A 23,192-nucleotide genomic window follows, 5' to 3' on the forward strand; every position below is an offset into this window, starting at 1 on the left:
TGCAATGACAGAAGCGCATTCTCTCAAGGTTCTAGAGCTGGAGGTCTGAGACCGAGGTGTGCTCGGGGCCGCACCTCCTGTAAGACTCCAGGAGAGGGTCTTTTCCTGGCCTCTTCTTGCTTCTGGGGGCTGCATCCAGCCTTCAAAGGCGGGGTCATCAAGCTTCTCTCTGCTCTGCCTTCACATCCCTTTCTCTGTGCCTGTACCCTAGACCTCTCTCTGCCTCCCTCCTATACGAGGCACGAGGCACGTGATGGCATGTAGGGCCCACCCTGATAATCCAGGCTCAAGATCCTTCACTTAATCCCCGTCTGCAAAGACTCTCCAAATTAGGTCCCATTTACAGGGATTACGATGTGATATCTTTGGGGGCCATTATTGAGCCTGTGGGACCTCCTTGGGCTGAGACACTGCTCCCACCTTCCCTCAGCAGGCAGGCCACTCTTGGGGCTGTCCTCCAAGCTCTGCTTTGGGGTGGGGTGGGGAGATGGTTGCTGTTGGGTGCCCCCGCCCCCAAGGAGACAGCCTTGCTACATAGGAGACTGCATTTGGGGTCCTGTCCCAGGCAGGAGGGCATGGGAACTTTGCCGGCACCATCCAGATGTGCATGGACAACCCCCTGACTCTGACCAGGTGCTGGTGGGTTCCCCCCTGAGTTTGCCAGGTGAGCAGCCCCCCCCTGGGGGACCCCAGGGGAAGAACGGGAAACAGCTGAGCCCCTAGCCAGGCCTTGGGGGGGCCCCTCCCAGAGAAGGGCTGAGTGTGGGGAACCGTGCTGAGGAGCCAGGCTCCCTCCCCGGGGACAGCTGGGGACGCACTGACTCATGAGCAAGTGGGACCTTCCAGGAAGTCTCCCTCGCGCCGCCCCCTCACCCCCCACTGGCCTGGGTGGGACGGCCAGTGGCCTGTGTCACCGCCGCCGCTGACAGGACACCGGGCAGCCACGGGCAGCTCCGCCGGGCTCGTCGGGGCAGGTGCTCCGGAGCCCTCCGTGGCCGCCTGCCTCCTTGGGGCTAAGCCGGGGGTCGGGGTGGGCTGCAGGGCCCCCGCGGCGCAGGGAAGGCGAGGCAGGCACGCAGGAACTAGGCTTTTGAAACGCTCCAGCCAGAGGAAACGTAGCATCGCATCGCGAGCCGGGGAAAATGAAAGACTTTGGAAGTCGCCAGGAATTTGACTGTGAGCTGGTTTCCAAGAGGCTAAGTTAAGCTCCTCCAAGTGGATATTAAAAAGGAGCTGCAGGCCTGGCGGAGGGGCTAGAGGGGGTGGAGAGCAGGCCGCCGGAAGCCACACGCTGCCCCTCTGGAGCCGCCGCGCGCGCACAAAGCCCAGACGGCGGTCCGGCCGGGACCCTGGGGCTGCGGGAGGCTCGCGGCCCACGTCCGGCCCCCGCCCCGCCGTCCTCGCCTTCACGGCTCTGCCTCGGTCCCTTCTCCTCCCCGATTCAAAGAGACAATGCTACTTCAGTTTGGGGCACAAACATATGATCAGCACATGGAAATGTGGTAATTTGGATGCATTCGTGATTGCAACAGATTGAAGAAATTAGACCAGACAAAGAGTGTTTTTGGAAGAGGAGGAGGCAGAAAGAGGGAGGGCGTCGGGGGTGAGAAGGGGAGGACGCCTCTGGAAAGGGGGACGCCGCCGGGACTCCCGCCTGCTGCTAAATATATCCGTAGTAATGGAGAGAGACCGGATCACAGGTAGGCCACTCGCTGCCCCCTCCCTTAACTCAGAGCTGCGTCTGTGCTTTGGGAAATAAGCACCCGGGGTCACTTTTATTCATTTTTGTGGACATATTTCTTTTCCTTTTGACTGTTCTGAGGTCGTGGGACACAGTGTTCCCAGAGCTAAGCTTCACGAAGTCTGGCTTGTATTGAAACTCTGCTCTCCTTCCCCTCGCTATTCTCACTCCGTCCCCAGTGCATCTCGAGGCGCTGGGGGTGCCGAGACAGTTGGGGCCGCACTCCGGGAAAGGGTGGAGGGACTGGCGGCCGGCGCCCGGCTCTGGGGTGGCGGCATTTGGGCCGTTAGTTGGTTGGTTTGTCCACCGTGTGGTTTGTGTTTTTGCCGCCAGCCAAAGTCCGTCTTCAAGGCTGCCCCGGTCTCCTCCCTGAAATAGCATTTTGGTGCCTTCCCAGGAGTTCATTGCAGGGGTGGAGCTCCCAGTGCTCAGAGGAGACGTGCAAACGTGTGTGTGCCCACGCACGGCAGACAGAGCTGGTCCTAGAAGCTTGGGGCATTAACCAAGGTGAATCCCCCTTGGGGCCAGGGCGGTGGTGTCACTCAGGTCCTCACTCACCTGGGAACCCTGCAGCAGGGAGGGGGAGTGACAATCTTCCAGGGTCACCGCGGGACGCTCTAGGCCAGGGAGATTAGCAGATGTGGGCTCTGCTCAGATTCTGGAGCAGAATCACTGTTTAGAGCATCTCGATGTCGCATCAGGGCACGGAGGGAGGGCAGATGCTGGTCCTTGGGCCTCGCGGGTCTGGACCCATCCCTGCTCTCCCTGGGGTCCAGCATTTCATAGATGGGCCGTTCTCACTGCCGACCCCCACAGAGCGGGCACGGAGCCATAAGGGTGGTGCAAGAGCTGACCCTGCAGAGAAAGGCAGCTCTGGCTTGAGTCATCCCTGTTAGATGGTCCCCTGTCCCGGGTCAGGCTCCCCGCCCCTCAGCCAGCCGTGGCACGCTGTGACTCGGTCAGCGTCTGACGTCATGAGTAAGTCCCCTTCATTACAGCGCCTGCTGCCTACCGTGTTGCCCCTCAGGCGTCCTGGGTCCACCGGGCAGCTCTGGGGCATCCTCGGGCTTCAGCTACTCCACGCTGACCCCTGGGTCCTGGTGAGCCTCAGAATGTCACCCCACAGGTGCCATAGCCCCTCGTCTGCTGCTTGCCACTGTGTGTGTTGGGGGGCTCCCAAAGAGGCCAGAGGAAAGGGTGGCCAGTCCTGAGGCTCCTCCTTATCTGCTGCTCCAGGGGCTGATCAGATCCTGATGGGATGTCAGGGCTGATGGGGCAGCCCCCGGGAGGAGAGCTGCTGACCGGCCGTGTGTGTGTGTGTGTGTGTGTGTGTGCACGTGGGTACCACTGGGACCGCCACAGGACGAGGGGCAGCCATGGAGACCGCGGAACCAAGCTGTGAGCTCAGTGACATGGGCAAGCTGGGGTAGAGGGGTGTGGAGCCAGAGTTCCCTGCGCTCGCCTGGCACGGGGTGTTGACAGGGTCCCTGCGGGGCTTGGGAGGACAGTCACTTCACCAGCCTGGCTTGCAGAGCCTCGGGGGCCGTGGGTCCAGCCTTCATGTCACAGATGACCAAACCACGGCCCAGATGGGTGACACCAGGGGAGCAGAGAGCCAGGACACAAAGTGGGGAGGAGACCCTTGGGAAGTGACAACACTCTTGGAACCTTCTGGGCTGGCCAGACCCCAGCAGCTGTTCATGAACTGAACCAAACTGCCTTTGAAAACGGTCAGCTCTGCACCTTTACGGCCACGCTAGGTGCCACCGCCCTCGGCTGGGACTGCCCGCGAGGGACAAAAAAGGGACTTTCTCTCAGGATGTGCCTGAGGAAAAATTGGTACTATTGATGAAATTCTCATAGGGATGTGTTGTCACTAAAAATTACTTCTTTCTTTCAAAGCTTCGTTAGAAACTGGTTACAGGCATGAATGACAATGGAAATCCTCAAGCCCTTTCCCTGCGTGTTCCTCAGACCTGCTCAGATCTTGACCTTGGTCTTTGATTGTAACTCAGCTCCTAAGCAGTGCCACTCCCCCTTCCACCCCCCAGGGAAATGAGTTCCATCCTGTCCCTCTGTGGCCTGGGGCCTCAGTTTCCTAGCCTGTAACGTGAAGGGGTTGGACTGGCGTGGCCCAAGGCAGCACCCCACTGCCGGTGGGCCTCTGAGCCTGCTCTGTGGGGCTCCCGAAGGCTCCTTCCTTCTCCACTTGTCTTGCGGTAAGGCAGTTGTGACAGCTACCTCAGTCCCCACCCGCACACCGGGCAGAGGTGAGGCTGGGGGCCAGGGTGTCCTGCCCGGCCCAGCGCCCCACCCGACCACTTCCAGACAGAACTGCCACTGCCCGTGCCCCACGGGGTTGGCGTTTGAGGTGCGTCCGGCCGGCTCTCGGCCACTGCCCGGCGTTGTCCAGGAGGAGCTGATGGGGAGGGGAAAGGGGCTTGGGGCAGGTGCAGGCAGACGCAGGACCCTGCCATCTGCTCGCTCCTTCTCTCGGCCGCACTGGGCTCCTGCCCGGTTTGTGATTCTGGGGCCTGGGGTCCTCCTGGGCGGCGGGGTAGCCCCGGCCCTCTCGGAGGCTCCCTCCCTCCCCCCACCGCCCCGGGAAGATGCCGGAGAGCTTGTCAGCAGAGCAGGGATGAGTCACGGAGCAGTGACTGGCCGCTGAGACACAGAAGGCCGCTCCTTCCAGCCAAGGGTCGGGTTTTTTTCCTTGTTCTGGACTGGCTTTGTGGCTTTTACAAATTAAGCAGTTTTATCTTGTTCCAAGCGCTTGTATTTCAGCAGGGAGAGAATCTCCAAGAAGGGAACTTTCCACTGGGGAGCTATTACTTAGCTCAGCTGGGCCTCGGGGAGGGTGGGAACAGGCCTCGCGGGTGAGTTGCATGCAGGGAATGTGGAAGGCTCTCTGCTCTGTCATGGACGTCGATGTGGGGTCCTGGGAGGGCCGGCTGCTCCGTCACCAGACGTCTGTCCGTGGCTGGGTGTCTGCCCAACACAGTGAGGCACAGAGCACTCAGCCAGGAGGTGGGGGGGGGGGAGAGCTGGTGGTCCGCTCTTCTCAGGGTGTCCACTGTCAGGGAGAGGGCAGGGAGCTGGACACCCATCACCTGTCCCTGCTTGTCTCTGAGTCCCCCCGGGCATTTCTCACCCCGGTCCTGGACAGACACTGCGGGTCACAAGCTGCCTGGCCCTGCTTTGTCCTCTCTGGCTTTATTTCCCTCATCTCCAAGACCAGAGGAGTAGCCAGTAGCCTTCCCAGCCCCCTTCCTCTTCTGGCTCTGACTGGCGAGGGACTTGGTCCCTGGAGCAGTCTCTCAGGGGTGCTGAAACCAAGTGCCACAGACTGAGAGCCTTAAAGCAACACCAACAGACTCTCTCAGAGTTCTGGGGGCTGGAAGTACAAATTCAAGGTGTTGGCAGGGCTGGTTCCTTCTGAAGGCCTTCTGAAGGCTCTGTACCCCTCTCCTGGCTTCTGGGGGCTGCTTGTGATCCCCGGTGGTCCTTGACCTGTAGGAGCATCACCCAGTCTCTGCCTGTTGTCACAGAGCCTTCTGTGTCCCCAAGCTCTGCTTCTTCTCTCTTATGAGGACACTCATCACTGGACTTGACTTCCCCGCCCCCCCCGATAATCCAGGATGACGAATCTCCAGATCCTTACCTTAATTACACTCACAATACCCTATTTCCAAATAGGATCATGTTCAAGGTTCTAGGTGAGCATGCATTTTTTTGGGGATCACCATTTAACCCACTCCAGTCCTGATGTATCCTGGATGTCTCAGATTCCTCGTTGTCCCACTCTGGACCTTTTGGTGTGGCCACTAGCCTTTTCCACTGGGTCACGTATGCCTGGTGGGGTGTGGAGAACTCAACCTTGTTGGGATTCCAAGAGCCAGCCAGGAGACTGGCCTGCTTCCTGCCTGGAGCTCCCTGGTCCTGACTGCAGGGTCCAGGGATGCCCGGAGCTCTGTGCTGGACTCTGAACTCTTTTTAAACATCGTGGTAAAATACACATAACATACAAATTGCCGTTTTAACAATTTCAGGGTATATAGTTCGGTGGCATTTAATAAGTACGTTCACAGAATTGGGCCACCATCCATCTATCTGCAGAACTTCTTTACCTTCCAGAATGAAACTCTGTCCCTACGGAACATCAGCTTTCCTTTCTCCCTCCCCTCTGCCCTTGGCAGCCACCATCCAACTTTCCGTGTCTGTGAGTTTGAATATTCCTCATAGACATAGAATCATGCACTATTCATCTGTCTGTGCCTGGCTTATTTCACTTAGTATAATCTCTTCCCGGTTCATCCATGTTGTAGCAGGTGTCAGTTTCCTTCCTAGATTAAGACAGAGTGATGTTCCATTCTATGGATAGACCACATTGTGTTTCTTCTTTGATCTTTGGATAGACATGTACGTTGTTTCCACCTTTAGGCTTCTGTGACAGCAACTGCTATGAACATGGGTGTGCACATATCTGCCTGAGTCCCCACTTTCAGACATACTGGGTACATACGCAGAAGCAGAGTTGCTGGATCGTGTGGGAATTCTATGTTTAATATTGTTGGGAAGCTCCCGTCCTGCTTGCCCAGTGGCTGCACCATTTCACATTCCCACCAGCAGGGCACAAGGGTTCCAATTTCCCCAGCCCCTCACTGACATTGCTATTTTACTTACTTATTTGTTTCTTTGGATAATGGCCAAACTAATGAGTGCGAAGTGGTGTCTCACTGTGGTTTTGATGTACATTTCTCTAAATGCTTGGAGACGGTGAGCGTCTTTTCCCGGGCTTGTTGGCATCTGTGTGTCTTTGGAGAAATGTTTCTTTGAGTCCTTTGCTAAGTTTTTAATTGGGTTGTTTTGGTTTCTTTTGTTGTTGGTTGTAGGAGTTCTTTATATATCCTGCATATTAATCCCTTATCTGCTACGTGATTTGCAAGTATTTTCTCGCATTCTGTCAATTGCCTTCTCATGCTAGTGATGGTGTTCTTTGATGCATAGAAGTTTTTACGTTTGACAAAATCCCATTTTACTATTCATTCTTCTGTTGCCTGTGCGTGTAGGCTGTCATACCCTTGTCACAAAGCTTTTCCCCTGTGATTTTTCCTAAGAGTTGTATAGTTTTGGCTCTGGCGTTGAGACCTTTGATCCATTTTGAGTTAATTTCTGGATATGGGGTGAGGTAAGGTTCCTGATTCCCTTTTTTCTTTCCTCACACCCAGGCTGGCTCCTCTGGGTGGCAGGGAGTGGGGAAATCCTGGGCTGGGCCAGGCCTTGAATCCTTCCCTGCCCTAGGCTGGCCACAGAGCCTCAGCTCTGGCCTGGACCATAGCTGGATGTGTGCTATGCCCGGGGCAGCCCGCCCGGGCCCTTCTGGGCTGACAGTGGAGGCCAGCCTGGGGTGTTCTGGGTTCCACCGTGTGGAGGTACCTCTACTTCTCTGTGGTCTCCCTGCCCAGTCTGTGTGAGACATTAGCTGTCTTTGTGGCAGGGTGTGGGGCTCAGTGTCCATTGGTCTGTCTCCATGCTCCTTCTCAGGAACCCTCTCCACCCACACCCTCCCACGTGGCTTCTTCTGCCTCCTGCTCAGAGTTGGTCATCCCTCTTGTGTGACAGAAACTTCTGTCCTGAGGCTGCCGCTCAAACCCCTTTGCCCAGAGGCCCTCCAGCACTCGGCACGCCTTCAGCAGCCACACACAGATTCCGCTGACAGGGTTGGCTGTGGATTCAGCTCCTTTTGGGCTGGGCATGTGACCGGGCAAAGGGTAGGGTGGGACCTGACCGAGAAACGGGGGAGATTTCCTCCTAACAAGTGGCCTGAGCTTGGAGAAATGTCTTGGCCACAGCTTGAACTCTAGACAGATAGCAACATGGATTTCAGCTCGTGGTGGAGAGCACTTCTGCCTTTAGACCTTCAGATCCTTCCTTTTTTTTCTTTTTTTTCCCTTTTCTTTAAACTAATGAGGAAACTCTGACTTGAGCAAAGCTGAGTAAACAAAGCAACACACCCCTAGGAAATTAGTGAAGAGGCACCAGCCCTGAAACTTTGCTATAAAAACTACATGCTTTGGGGCTGGGTGGATCTGTGGGAGCAGATGAGTATGGCGGGGCCGTGGGGCTCGGGTGGCAGGAACCGGCATGCCCCGTGCTCTGCTGCCACTCTCCTACCCCCTCCCACCAGAGGGCCAACAATCTGTGTGGTATCTTCTGCTTGGAGTTCACCTCCTGTCATTCATTAGCGGGGGTCCTGTTTGCAGCACCATTAGGCTCAGGCCGTTCCAGTTCACTTTTTGAATATTTCTTGAGGTCTTGCAATGTGCAGGTGCTCACCTAGGTTCTCGGCCTACAGGAGCGAGGAGGACACAGCCCTTGTTCCTGTGGGTCTCCACCTGAACTAGATGTCAAGCAGCTAGCCAATAAGCACATGGATAGATGATTCTAGACGAAGGCTGTGAAGGAGCCTAGAACAGGTGATGCGATCATTACCTGCTGCTCATGTCCCTGTGTGTGTATGTGTGTGTGTGTTGGGGAATTAGTGGATGCCCTCCCTGAGGAGGTGACACTGAGCTGAAACTTGCATAACCGAAAGGACCTGACCAGGCCAGCGTCCAAAGGAAGAGCTTTCGGGCAAAGAGAACAGAAAATGCAAAGGCCCTGAGGTTGGATCATCAAGGCGAGGGGTGGGCCCGGGTCAGATTGTGCTGGGGAGACCTGCTGGGTGCCCTGTGGAGGGAGCCACAGGCCCTGAATGCCCAGTGGCTGCTGAGTCACCTGCGGCGGGCTGGGAGGGGAAGCAGGGAGGCCTAGAGGGAAGGGGGACGCTGCAGTTGTTCTTTGCAGTGGGAGAGGGAGGGCCTCCGATTGCTGGGGGCGCCCCGGGTGGTTGACGAGGCCGCAGATGCACTGACCTGCCGCCCAGCCCTGCCCTGGAGGGAGGCTTGCGCCGTCCCCACTAGGAGGATGCTGGCTGTTAGGAGGATGCTGGTTGTGGCTTGGCCAACCGTGGGGTGAGGCTGAGGCCGCCTGAGTCCTGGGACAGTGATCCTGAGCGGGCAGCCTCAAGAGGAACCGCAGCATGGGAGAGGCGGCTCGCTCCTTCATGTCCCACAAGGTCCCGCGTCTCCAGGCAGTTAGCTCTGGTGCGATGCCACATGCCCGCCAGGGGCTAATGCCCCTCCTGCTGGCGTGGACGGAGCTGCAGCCTCTCCAGCACCTGTGTTTCTACTCAGCTGGCAAGGGCTGGGGAGGGGACGAAGACTCAAGAGCTGCTTTCACAGGACAGCGGACACTGGGTGCCTGAGCATCCCCGGCCCACACAGGGGATGTTTCCGTCAAGCCCTGCTTGCTACTTAGTGGCTCCTTGACCATCCACCAGCCACCTGGTGTGGTGTGATGGGTGAGCACAGAAGCCTCGCCCAGGCCCGAGACCTCACCTTTCCGGGGCTTCGCTTCAGACTTGCACCGCTCTCTGGCCCTGCTGCCCCTGGTGTGCACACAGGCGGCCCCCCACCATTTGCCCGGCCAGCCCACCAGGGGCCAGGGGGCCTCTCCAGGTGGCATTTCGATTCAAGGATGCAGGGCTCTGGACCGTGGGGCTGGGTGAGATGTCACGGATGTTTTTATCTGATAATAAGCTTTGGGATGGTGGATGTCAGCATGTTTCCAAGCTCCAGCATCTTCAGCGTGTCCTGATCCCGATGGCGCCAAGTCCAAGGGAGAGGGATGGGGCTGGGGGTGACGGTGGGCTGGGGGCTTGGGCTGTGCCTCTGTGCTGTGTGTTTAAGGGTTGGGGGGGTACTCTAGGGAACGCCCTGCAGGGCCCGCCGCCCCAGCTCGCACCTCTCTGGGGAGGAGTGGCAGAGGGGCCTGGGTTCTGGAAACATGCATCATCCAGGCATGGGTGCCCCCGCTTACTGCAGTGAGGGGCAGGGTGAGGCCTGGGGAGGGAGGAGGCCGCAAACCCGAAGGGAGACGGATTGCAGAAAGCCTTTCCCCCAGCAGGTGGCAGTGCAGGCCCTCGAGAGACAGCCCCTGCCCGTCTCCCGGCTCACCGAATTTGCGGGAACAGGCTGCCTGCCCGGTGTTATCTCCACTTCCCGGGGCTGCTCGCTACCGGTGGGAAGTGGCGGGTGGAGAGAGCGGGAATCATGGCGAGGATGGGAAGGCACCGGTGCGGGAGCAAGGACTCCCCCCGAAACCGGGGGGCTTCCTGCTTCGGGGGAGGGGGCTCTGGCTACATCCTTCTTCTTCCTATTTGTGGTTGATATGTCTCAGTCTCTTTAAAATTTTTCCAACTTTTTACTATGAAACATTTCAAACACACAGGAAAGATGAAAGAATTCTAGCGCCAACCCCCCCCCCCCCAACGTCCACCACGGAGACTCTGCAATGTACGTTATGCTCTGTTGGCTTCAACCCACGTCCCTCCCTCCATCTGCCAACAATCCATGGGCTTTGGAGGGATCCATTTCAGAATAAGTTGCTGATATCCATACACATTACCCTACAAACACTTCAGCTTGCATCTCACTAGCTAGAGTCCAGTATTTGTTTATGGTTCTTTTTCTTTCTTTTGGTAAAATTTATGTGCCACGAAATTCCCAGATCTTAAGTGTAGCACTCTGAGTTTGGGCGTAGACTTACACTGTGCATCTGAACTCCTATCAGGATACAGAGCATCACCATCCATGCTCCTTGCCAGTCAGTCTCTGCCTCCACCTGCCTGGGGGCTGCCAAAATTCTGTTTTTTTCCACTATTGATTAATTTTGCCAGTTTGTGTGTTTTTTAGATCTATCTATATTTCTGCCCGCACCAGTAGTCCCATGATTGCTGAGTGGTGTTCATTGCATGTTTCCAGGGTGAGACTCTTATGAATAAAGCTGCTATGAGCTTGCTTGCTTTCTTTCTTTCTTTTTTTTTTAAGATTTTTTTATTTTAAGTCATCTCTACCCCCAACGTGGGGCTCAAACTCACGACCCCAAGATTAGGAGTTGCATGCTCCATGCACTGAGCCAGCTGAGCACTCCTGCTATGAGCTTTCTTATACAACTTCTGTGTGTTTGTGTGTGCATATGCTTCCATTTGTCTTGTGTAAACACCAAGTAGAATTATTGGACCAGAGGGTAGGTAGGTATGAGTTTAGTTTTACAGGAAACTGCCAGATCTTTTCCTAAAGTGGCTGTACCATTTTACACGCCCACCAGCCATATAGGAGAGTTCCCGTTGCTCCACGTCCTCGCCAACATTTGGTGCTGTCCTTCTTTACAATTCCATCCTTCTGCTGGGTGTGTAGTGGTATCTCATTAGGGTTTTAATTTGCATTTTCCTGATGACTAATGCTGTTGAGCACATTTTCGTGTGCTTACTGGGGACTCATCTATTTTTCCTTTGCGAAGGGTCTTTTCAAATCTATTGCCCATTTTAAAAGTGGGTTGCTTGGGGATGGCCTGGGTGGCTCAGTCAGTGAAGCATCTGCCTTCAGCTCAGGTCATGATCCCAGGGTCCTGGGATCGAGCCCCACATTGGGCTTTTTGCTCATTGGGGAGCCTGCTTCTCCCTCTCCCTCTGCTGCTCTCTCTTTCTCCCCTCTCCCCTCTCTCTCGCAATTAAATACATAAAATCTTTTTTTTTTTTTTTAAGATTTTTATTTATTTATTTATTTGACAGAGAGAGACACAGCGAGAGAGGGAACACAAGCAGGGGGAGTGGGAGAGGGAGAAGCAGGCTTCCCGCCGAGCAGGGAGCCCAGTGCGGGGCTCGATCCCAGGACCCTGGGATCGTGACCTGAGCCAAAGGCAGATGCTTAACAACTGAGCCACCCAGGTGCCCCTAAATACATAAAATCTTTTAAAAAAATAAAAAATAGAAGTGGGTTGCTTGACTTTTATTCTTTCTGGATCCTGGTCTTTTGTCAGATATGTGTATTATAAATATGTTTTTTCCTGCTCTGTGGCTTACATATTCATTTCTTAATGATATCTTTTGATGAGCAAAAGTTTGTAATTTTAATTTTGATGAAATCTAACGTAACAAATTCCTTTCTTTGTGGTTACTGCTTTCTGTGTTCTTTATAAGAAGGCTTTGCCTGCTCCCAAGTGGCAAAGATATTTTCAGTGTTTTCTTCCAGAAGTTTTATGGTTATAGCTTTAATGTTAGGTTTAGAAATCATCTTTTGTGTATGGTATGAGGTAGGGGGTTAAGGTTCATCATGTTGGGTTTTGCTTGCTGGTTTATTTTTTCAGTATGTATACCCGGTTGTTCTAACACCATTTGTTGAAAAGACATTGGAGTACCTTGGCACCTTTGTTGAAAATCAATTTACTTTGATGGGGCACCTGGGTGGCTCAATTAGTTAAGCATCTGACTTTGACTCAGGTCATGATCCCAAGGTCCTGGGATCGAGCCCCACATCAGGCTCCCTGCTCAGCGGGAGACCTGCTTCTCCCTCTCCCTCTGCCTACCACTCCCCCTTCTTGTGCTCTCTCTCTCTCGCTGTCAAATAAATAAATAAGATCTTCAAAAAAAAAAGAAAATCAATTGATTTTGTATATGTGGTTCTATTTCCAGAGTGTATCATGTTGTATTCATATTTTGTCTATTCTTTGGCCAAGACCACCCTGTCTTGATTAATGTGGCTTCATAATAAGCCTTGAAATAAGCTCTCCCAATATATCCAAACCACTGCTTTAGATGTTCTTTTTAAAATTTTTTAGGATTTTATTTTTAAGCAATCTCTACACCCAACATGGGGCTTGAACTCACAACCCAGAGATCAAGAGTCGTACGTTCTACCGACTGAGTCTGCCAGGTGCCCCTAGATGTTCTTGGTCTTTTCTAAGACCAAGAACACTTTTATAATTTCCTTATAAATTTTAGAAGTAGAGAGTCAACGTCTATAAAAATGCTGTGTGAATTTTGAGATTGCATTGAATCTATAGGTCAATTTAGGGAGAATTGACATTTTAATGACATCGACTCTTCTAATCTTATAAACATGGTAGATCTCCATTTTTAAAGACCTTTTTCTTCAATCAGTTGTCAGTGAAAAGATCTTCATGTCAGTTGTTAAATTTATTTCTAACTATTTTATTTTTTGGTGCTGTTGTAAATTGAGCATATATTTTAAATTTCATTTCCAGTTGTTTGTTGCTGGTATATAAAATGCCCTTGATTTTTGCATATAAATTTTATATCCTGTGACCTTGTCAAAGTCCTTTTTTATCCTAGTACTTGTTTTACTTCTTTCTTCCTGATCTTGATTCCTTTAATTGTTTTTTCTTGCCTTATTACACTAGCTAGAACTGCCAGGACCATATTGAATAGAAGTGAGTAGGCATCTTCGTCTTGTACTGGAACTTAGGATGTTAACTATCGATTTTCTGAATATGCTCTTCATCAGACTGAGGAGATTCTGTTCTCTCCCTAATTTGCTGGAGTTTTTAACATGAATGGATGTTGACTTCGATAAATACTCTTTCTGTATCTACTGAAATGACCATTATTTTCTCCTTTGTTCTACTAGTAGCGTGAGTTACAATGATTGATTTTTGAATATTAAACCAAGCTTGCATTCCTGGAAAAAGCCCCACTTGGTTATGATATGTAATCCTTTTCATACATTGCTGGATTTGATTTGCCTGGTTTTTTGTAAAGGATTTTTTATATAGATCCATGAAGGATATTATTGGTGTGGTGTTTTTTTGGTTAGTTACTTTGTTTTGGTAATGCCTTTGTCAGTGTTTTTTCGACCTCATGAACTGAATTCAGAAGTGTATCCTCCTCTCCATTTTTCATAAAAGTTTGCATAAAATTCGTGTTACTTCTTTCTTAAGTGTTTGATAGAAGTCAGCAAGGAAGCCATCTGTCCCTAGAATTTTCTTCTTGGAAAGTTGTTTTTTTTTTAATGACAAATTAAAGACTTGGATTAAATATTTAAATGAATTTAATATTTAATTGAATATATTAAATTTATTTGATGTGGAGAGAGAGCTATTCAAGGTTTTTACTTCTTGTGTCAATTTTGGTAAGTTGTATTTTGAAGGAATCTGTCCATTTCATCTAAGTTTTTGAACTTATAAAGTTGTTCATAGTTTTCCTTTATTATCATTTTAATGTCTATAGGATCTTAGGGATAACCCTTCATTCCTAATACTGGTAATTTATGTTTTCCATCTCTCTTTCTTTCTCTCATTAGTCTAGCTATGATTTTAATGGTGTGTAGATCTTTTTAAAGAACAAACTTTTGGCTTTATTTTTTTTTCTGTTTTTTATGTCCTTTATTTCTATCCTTATCTTCATGACTTCCTTCCTTCTGCTTACTTTGATGTATCAGTCAGGTCCCAGGCAGGAAACAGAAACCACACCACACCAGTAATTTGAATAGCAAAATGTAATAAAAAGAATTATTAACAGGTAAAAGCTGGTTAGCTAAAAGGGTAAAACAAGACTCTGAGGAATATAGAGCAGCAAATAAAGAAGCAGCTACTTTAGAAGGAAACACAGGGGAAAGCTTTGTGACATTGGGTTTGGCAACAATTTCTTGGCTAGGACACCAAAAGCACAGGCAACAAAAGAAAAAAAAAACAGATAAGTTGTATTTCATCAAAATTAAAAACTTTTGCCTCAAAGGACACCTCAACAGAAGGCAAAGGCAATCCACGGGATGGGGGGGAGATATTTGCAAACCACATATCCATAAGGGATTAATATTTAGAATATATAAAGAACTCCTACAATCTAACAACAAAAACCCAAACAGCCCAATTAAAAAAAAAAAACCTGACAAAGGACTGGAATAGCCCTTTCTCCAGAGAAGACACACAGATGCCAACAAGCCCAGGAAAAGATGCTCAGTGTCACTAATCATTAGAGACTTGCAAATATACTCATGAGGATGGCTGTTACCCAAAAAACAGAGAGTAACACATGTTGGCCAGGATGTGGAGAAATCGGAGCCCTCGTGCTCGGCTGCTGGCAGCTGTGGAAAGCACTGTGGAAGGTCCTCAAAAAATTAAACCTAGAATTCTCACACGCTCCAGCACATCCACTTCTAGCAGGATTTCCCCAAAGAGTTGATAGCAGGGGCCCGTGCAGGTATGTGGGCACGTTCGTCGAAGGCAGTGGCCGGCGGGCTGGGGTGAGGGGAATGGGAAGTTAGCGTCTGAGGGGTACAGAGTTTCAGCTTGATAAGACGGAAAGTTCTAGAGATGGGTCATGTTGATAGTTGCACAGCGGTGTGGATGAACGTACTGCCGCAGAAACGCACCCCTGAATATTGTTCTGTGTTACGGACGTTTCACCACATACTCACGGAAGAGACAGCTGTGGCTCTGGGGCTCAGGGGCAGACGTGCTAGGCCGGGGAGAACTGGGAGCGCCAGCAGCCCTGCCTCACTCGGTCTGGGGCTCAGGCCGTGCTGGACAAGGTGTGGCTGCCAGAGACCCGCGGTCTCCTGGTGGTGAAACGTTCTTCCCGGAGGGTGTTGACGGAGCAGAAGCAGCTTACGGGGTGGCAGAGAAACTTCTGGAGGGTGTGGGCAGGTGGGAGCTGGTCCACAGGAAGTTTTGGGGGGGTGGGCTGGGGGCTAGAGCCCGTGCACAGGAAGGGGTCTTCTGGGTGCCAGAGAAACGCCGTGAAGGGCAAGCACCCCACTGCTCGGGCCCTCGGGAAGCGGGAAGAGAGGCCCCTTCCTGGGGGCCGCCCAAGGAGCCTCTCCCTGGTCTGTGCTCCCGCGCGGCGTGCGTGTCTGTGTGCGCGCGGAGGAAATGGTTCACACCCAAGTGCAAAGGTGGGGGTCGGAGCAGGCAGCCCCGGGGTTCGAGGAGCCCAGAGGAGGAAACGGGGGTGGGCGTGGGGACAGGAGAAGCGACAGATACCACACCTAGGAGGCCTGCTGGAGATTTCCGCAGTGCCCAGCACGGCGCTTCGCTCACATTTCTGGAGTTCAGTCCTGTTCCATGAGGCCCGGGATCCTTCGAGGTGAAAGGAAAGGAAGGAAAAGGACTTCCCCTGCGGGGCGTGTGTGAGTGTGTGTGTGTGAGTGTGTGTGCACATGGGTGCACAGCTGTCGTCTCCATCTTACTATCTTCCTGACCGCCAGCAGGAGTGTCTGCGAAGCTCCCCACCCTGCCTTGAGGTGGGACGTGTGGACGCGGGCACGCGGGCACACACACGCGCGTGCACACACAGACACACGCACGCACGCACACAGTCAGGGGCGAGCAGTCCTACAGATTTGTACCTAGGCCTGGCAGGAAACCGGACTCTGGGAAACTTCGGGCCCCACCTTTGGCACAAAACTAAGCTTTTTGTTGCTGTACATTCAAGGGAACAGAAAGTGGGGGTGGGGTGGGGCCAGTTTATGTGCAGAAGAGCAGATCCTGCCCCAGGCGTCCAGTGCAGCTGAGGGCCCGTCCGGGTGGCTCCCGTCCCAAGCTCTGGGAGCCTCGGGAGGCACATCTGGGCCCAGGTCTGGAGTGGTCCCACCCCAAGTGGGGTCTTCTCCTGGAGTTCTGGGCCAGGATCATGGGGTCGCCACTGAAAGGAACCTCGGCCAGAACCCCGCTCAATGGCTCCCCACATTGGCTGAGGGCAGGCGGCTGATTTAGTTGTCTGGGCAGCCTGTGAAAATACGGGGTCCAGGCCTGCCCTGCAAACCCCAGCGTCTGATGAGGTGCTGACAGTGAGTGGGGCAGGGGGCCCCCGCCGCAGGTGCTCTGGGAACACGGGGCAGCCCTGCCTGTGGGGCGTGGGAAGATCTGCACGTACTCGCTGACCGACGAAGCTCCGGGTGAATAGCCGCGTGACCTGGCGGATGAGACAGAATAGCGGATGCAGACTCTGGCTGCAGGATGGAAGGGACACCGGCCATTGGGCCATCCTTACTCAGTCCCTGGACGGGTCTTGTGGCTGTCCTAACAAATGACCACAGACCCGGGGCTCACACAGCAGACACTCCTTCCCTCACGGTTCCAGAGGCCAGGAGTCCTCAGAGAGGGCTGGTTCCTTCTGGAGGCCCTGAGGGAGAATCGAGAATCCTCTCCCAGCTTCTCCCTGGTCTCCGGTGGCCGCCAGCCTTCCGCGGCGGGCAGGTTCCCCGCTGCAGTCTCTGCCTCCAGCTCCCTAAGGCTGTCTCCCCCCGAGCATCTCTGTGTTCACAAAGCCATCTCTTTCTCTTACAGAGACACCAGCTTGTGGGTTTAGGGCCCCCCCTAATCCAGGATTTCCTCCTCTTAACTCCATCACATCTGCAAAGACCTTATTTACAAATAAGATCCCTTTCACAGTTCTGGGCATTAGGGTTTCGACATACCTTTTTGGAGAACACAGCTCAGCCTACAATAGGTTCTCTCTGCAGAGGGGCCCTCTCCAGGACTCAGTCGTGAACGAGGATGTGGGTGGACAAGAGAGGGCCCCGGTGTGGGGTGGGGGGTACCCGCATGCTGTGGGCAGCGCTTGGAGTGAGTCAGGGCAGGGGATGGGAGGGTGCTGTGGGGTTGTCTGGACAGGAGGGACAGAAAGAGAAGAGCTGCAGAGACGCCTGGCCGGCTCAGTAGAGCATGTGGCTCTTGATCTTGGGGTCATGAGTTCGAGCCCCACCTTGAGTGTAGAGATTACCTGGAAAAAGAAAAGAGCTACAGTCACTGTGCTGAATAGTTGGAGGGTCTTCACATAGAAGGAGGAAAGGACTTAGTCTGAGTTCCTCCAAAGCGCACCCCTATGACCGGATACCTGCAGGGCAGGTCCCAGGAAGTGCAGTTTGACTCGTTACATAAAGAGGCCTTTTGCCCACAAGCTGGATTTTCTGACAACGGAGCAGGCCAGTTCACAAAGTAGTGAGTTCCCCATGACTAGAAGTATTCAAGCAGGGACTGTGTGGAGATTGTTCAGGAAAGCTGTAGAAGGGACCTCTGAGGTTACTGCCAAGACCAGGTGTCTTATTTGAGGAGAACTTAACTTTCAAAGTGTAATGATGTGGGGAACATGCCTAAGAGGGAGGTGCCTTCCGCTTAGGTCCTACATATTCTGCTTTGTCTTTACGACTGGGGATCAGGCTGGGCTTGATCCTACAGCGCTTTCTCCCCGCCCCCCCTTGTCTTTGGCTGCCTCTGGTTCCTATGCAAAGGGAGCCTCTGCCCTGTGGCCCACCTGCCTGAGCCCCGATGACGTAATTAAGCTCCGTGTCGGACGGGTCTGGGGAAACGTGTGCAGATAGTCACACGTGTGGATGAACACATGCCTCTTCCTGCACGTGTGAGCACACCCCCCGCCGAGGGTCCCTGGTACAGGGCCCCCGCATCTGCTGCGCCCCTGGGTCTGAGGCAGCAGTCAGGAATGCCAGCTATTGATGTTCGCCGTATGCCACGCTCTGTTTTAAGCACGTAGTAACACGCGTCTTATTATTATTATTATTATTTTACCTATTTGCAAACCTATAACACTTGTCTTGTGCCAGGCATGTTCTAAGCGCTTTACAGATATGAACACATTTTCATTTCGTGATAACCCTTGGAAGTGGGTAATGTTATCCCCATTTTATAGATGAAGAAACAGAGGCATAGTGGGGTACAGGGATTTGCCCAAGGCCTGCCTCTCTCCCTCCCGCACGCACACACACACACACACACACTCGGACACACGCTCACACATGTGCTCGATGGTGGCTGTTCTCTTCAGATGTGAAGTGGGTCTCAGATCGACCAGGACCCTGATCAGGTCTGGGTCTCACTCTGGCCTTGTTCTGTTGCGGACACTGAGGGGCATTCCTGTAGGCTCACCCCTCTGGTCTGGCCCATCTCCCAGGAACTGGATTTCCCCCAGAGCTCCTGCCCAGCTCGGAGGGAGGGCTCACTGGAGGTGACTGGTCAGGCTCAGACCCCCTCCTGTCAGCCCCTCCAGTCACCGCTCTGCTGGCTGTGGGGGCCGCCAGTCTTGCCGCTGGATCTGGGCACCCAGCAGCTGTCCGGGAAGGAAATGACACTTGAGCCTCCAGGAAGCTTTGGGAGAAGCAGCTGTGGGGACATGCGGCCTCCTGCTACCCTTTCCCTGCCCCCAAGGACGGGCACGGGTAGATCACCGCGTGAACGTTCCCACCGGGAGCGCAGGGCAGCGCGGGCAAGATGCCTGTCTTCGCACGTGCCAACGAGGACTCGCCCTAGTCCTGTGTGGGGCCACCCACCCACCCAGCCCAGGCCAGTGCTGCCTACAGACACATTCTCATCGTCTCGCTGAGACCTGCTTTTTCACAAGGAGACTGAGGCCCAGAGATGTCGAGAAACTTGTCCAGATTCCACCAGCTGATAACTTAGCTGAGCCAGGATTTCTGCCGAGGGCCCTGCGACTCCAAAAACCCAAGTTCTTCCTATGACATCAGGCCCAGGAAAAGCTCGGGATGTTTTTCCACAAGCTAATGATTTGGATGGTCTGTGCTGCTCGGCTCATTATAATAGTTGCTCAATAAAATGCTGAATGAATGGGTGGGTCCTCCCCGGCTCACCTGCATGACTGAGAGCTGATGGCTTTGGCCCGAATGCCTATCTCCGTTCCCTGGCCCAGCATCTCCCTTTGGGGTATGTGACCTTGAAAATGGTGACCCTCTCCGTCGTGCCTTGGACAGCGTCTCCGAGTGGCGTCAGGAGAGCAGCTGGGGATTACCAGCGCCCTGTTGCTGGCGGGCTGTGCGCCAGATTCCTGGCACGGATGCGTGGGTGATTGTCAGCCACATGTGTGTGGAGAGCTGCACATGTAAGCCTTGTGCAAACGCCCCGCCCCCGCCCCCCGGCACAGGGCCCCTGGGCGGCTGCCAACATTCTGCTCTGGAACGTTGGCCAACGGGGGGTCTTGCCTTGTGTCCCGGCTGTGGTGGCTGTTCATTTAGGTCACGGGGCTGTGTGCGAAGAGCCTGACCGTGGGTTGTGGGTCATGCGTGTGTCCCACGCCCCTTCTACCTGCGACATCATGGGCGGAGACCCCTGCCTCTCGTCCGGTGGCTGTGGCATCTGAAGGGCCTGCCAAGGTGAAGGGCTGATGCGGGATCCATGCAAACACTGGGGGCGGGGTGGGGGGGTGTTTAGGAGCACTCCGGCCTCTTCCTCCCGTGGCAGGGTTCTGAGTATCCATCCTCAGGGGAAAACCAGCATCTGAATCTTTGAGTAATGCTGGGTGGGTGGCGTCTCCCTGCTGGTGAGGGCGTTCCTAGACCTAGATGCGATGCCACGCGAAACAGGGACTCTTGCTGCCTGTGAAGCTCCGCTCTGCAGCAGTGGGTAGCATCCTGGCCCCGTTAGTGCCCCCACTCCGCAGGGATTCGTGAACGCCCGCCACGTGCCACACAGCTTCTCCCGAGCGTCACACGGACTGCGCACCTGGCCTGGCCTCCAGCCTGGTCTCCCTGGCTTCTAGAGCCTTCTTCAAGGACTCAAAGCCACAGCCCCTGCTGCCCTTGATTCTGTTTAGGGCCATACGGTTGGACAGGCTGAGTTCACGTCCCAGCAGCTCCACTGATCCCTGGGGCCTCGGCAGGCTCCTGCCTTCCTTGCCCCTCTGCCGCCCATGGAGAAATTGGGGGGATGGAGAGGCTACCTCTCGGCGGCTTCTCCAGGATTAAAGGAGGTGATAGCGCAGGTAATAATGTCACAGTAATCATAAATGTAATAAATGCAGTGGGCTGCAGGGACCCGGCCCACCCTTGGGAAGCGCTGTTCCTCCTCCTGTTTTTCTCCTGTTCTTGTTACTCCTCCTCCGTCTGTTTCCCCTCCCCCTCCCCCTTCCTCCCCCCTCCTCCCTCCATCCCCCCTCTGCCATACACTACCACTAGCACTACAGTTTGGTGCCCACAGTGGCCTCCTCCATTCCTGTCCTCTCTCTGGTTCTCTAAGTGGGGACTGGAGGACAGAGAGGGGCTGCCCCACCTTGGGGGGCTCCCACCGGCCAGGCACTGAGCAGGACTGTATGCAGTCTTCAGCCTGCTTCTCTGTCCGCGTTTGGCCTGCTGGGGGCTGGGGGCAGCCTCAGGAGACACCACCCCGGAAAGGGGCTCTTGGACCAAGGGTCGGCCGTCAGGACAGAACCCTGGGGGGGGAGGGGTAGGCGCCATGGGAGGGGAAGCTATTGAGACATTCGCTAGTGCTTTATTTATGACTTAGGATGTTTGCGGGGTGACCGGAGCATAGCTGGAGAAATTGTTGGCCAGAAGTCCAGAAGTGTCCGCTGGGTGGCTGGGCTAGGCTGCTGGGGGAACTCTCTGGGCAGGCAGATAAGGTGTGGGGCAGGGGCTGACGTTCGCTTAGCATCTGTCACATGCCGAGCACGCCCCCCCCCCCCCCCCCACCGGAGAACCTTCCAGGTGCAAGTGGGAAGAGGATAGTCAGGACTGAGAAGCAAGGGTCTTTGAACCCCTAAGGCACATGGTCAATAAGTATCCCTCTGACAGTCTTCAGAAGAAGAGAGAAGGTGCATCCACGCTTACAGGGCTGTGTTCCAACACGGGCTCTGTTTGGGGGCCTGCCCCCACTCCAACAGCGGGGTGGTTCCCTATACCTCTGTCCTCCCTCCATGGACTGTGAAAATGGTCAAACATGCAGCAGAGTTGGGAGCATTTTACGGTGCACACCCACATGCTCATCACTGCGATTCCACCACTGACGCTGAATTATGCTTGCTTTATCACCTCTCTGTCCGCTTATCCATCCTTCCATCCACCTTATTGTTACTTCTGGTGCATTGCAAAGTAAGTCACAAACATCCTGATTACCTACAGAATCATTGCCACATACTCCGTATACGCGGCCGGGCTGCTCCTTCCCCAGCAGGAGCACTGTAGACGGAGTTGGATGCAGCCTGGGTCCCAATCCTGACTCCGCTATTCACAGCTGTGTGGCCCTCAGCAAACCATTTTGCTTCTCTAGGTCCAGCTATAAACGGGGTTCACCTGTATGTTATAGGTAATGAGAGCTACCAATAACCAAGTTCCTATTTTATGCCAGACACTTACCGTCACTGATCCCTTCAATCTAGGGATTGTCGTTCCAACAGACGGGGGAATCCGTGACAGCTCAGAAAGGTGAAGGAACTCGCTGGCGATCCTGCTGCCTGGTGAATGGCCACCCTGGGTCTGTGCCCAGCAGTCCGACCCGGAGCCCAGGCCTCAGCTCCTACTGATGTTCTAAGGTCATATGCTTTGTCCCTGAAGTGGCCAGTTCTGTTCTAGCTAGCACACAGCTGTTCGTGTTGGTGACCTCTCAAGATCTATGTCAACACAGAACTTTCTAGAGCAGTCCCAGCCTCCTACTCTGGGCATGTATTTATTTGGTGTCCCCTCTGCCTTATGGTAGTGTTTGTCCTCTGTTAAGCTCAGACCTTTATTTTCCAATTTCAAGTACCCAAACGAGCAAACAAAACAAACCTTGGGTGAACTAGACTGTTCATTTTGCTGTGATTGTATGAGACTCTGCCAGGGGCTGAGTGCATAAAGCTTAGTCCTCTGCCTTGCCTTCAGGGAGTTCCCAGACTGGCGGGATGTTGGGCATACACCCTGTCTATCAGGGAGCTGTATGGCTGTGTAACAAAAACTGAAACACAGAGGCTTATGCAAGAGAGAAATTCACTTCTTTTCCACCTCCCCGTCCAAGTGTAAGCAATCGTGGTGGCCCAGCACAGCGGGGACACGGTGTGCTGCTGCTTTGCTGTTCTGCCTCCTCAACTGCAGCATCCATCTCATGAAATAAGATGGTTGCTGCGGCTCCTGCCATCACATCTACGCTCCCGCTGGGGGAGGGGAAGGGGCAGGAGTTCCCTGAAAGTTAAACACTTCAGCTCTCCTCTCACTGGCCAGGACCTAGTCACATGGCCACTCCTAGCAGCAAGGGCACCTGGGAAATGTATTCTTTAGATGGGCATCGATAGGTCCAGCTGAAACTTTTGTCACTGTGCAAGAAAGGGAGAGTAGGTATGATGGAGGGCACCTAGGGTCTGTGCCACACTTGGTAAGTACAAAGTGGTGGCCAGCCCTGTGGCAGGGATCACTCCCGGGAAAGGGGAGACTGGGAAAGAGTTCATCAAGGAGGTGACATTTGCCCTGAGCTTGAGGGGCAAGACAAATGTCTTCAGGTCAGGAATGGCAATTGTCTTGGCATGCGTGCCGCCAGCCACCTGTCCTGGGGCTGGGGCAGACATCGTCGGTCGATCATCATAGCTGTCTTTCTCCCTGAGCACTGAGCAGCCCTGGAAACCTGCCCCGCATCCCCCCCGCGGGCAGGCGACTGGCTAGGCCTGCCAGTTGAACCCCATTGGCCCCGCTGTTTTGTGAGGCAAGGGGGCACCGTGGGTGTCTCACCCGCCCCCCCAAAAACGAATCAGCTGCGGCTGTCTGACCGCATCAGCTAGCGGTGGGCGCGCCTCGTGCCCACTCCGCGTCCAGTCCCATCCTCTTGGTGGCTTGAACTTGGC

General features: G+C 53.8%; 1 protein-coding gene across 1 annotated transcript in view; it reads left to right on the top strand.

Moving 5' to 3' along the window:
• The first annotated feature begins 901 nt into the window (after nucleotides 1–901).
• SEPTIN9 (septin 9) overlaps nucleotides 902–23,192 on the top strand; it is a 129,365-nt gene continuing 107,074 nt past the window's right edge. The window contains exon 1 of the mRNA XM_032429450.1: nucleotides 902–1,700. Within this exon, the coding sequence (XP_032285341.1) occupies nucleotides 1,679–1,700 (22 nt within the window). The 5' untranslated portion in view covers nucleotides 902–1,678. The remainder of the gene's footprint in view (nucleotides 1,701–23,192) is intronic.

This window comes from Phoca vitulina, unplaced genomic scaffold, assembly GCF_004348235.1.
Source record: "Phoca vitulina isolate PV1807 unplaced genomic scaffold, GSC_HSeal_1.0 scaffold41, whole genome shotgun sequence".
Lineage (NCBI taxonomy): Eukaryota > Metazoa > Chordata > Mammalia > Carnivora > Phocidae > Phoca > Phoca vitulina.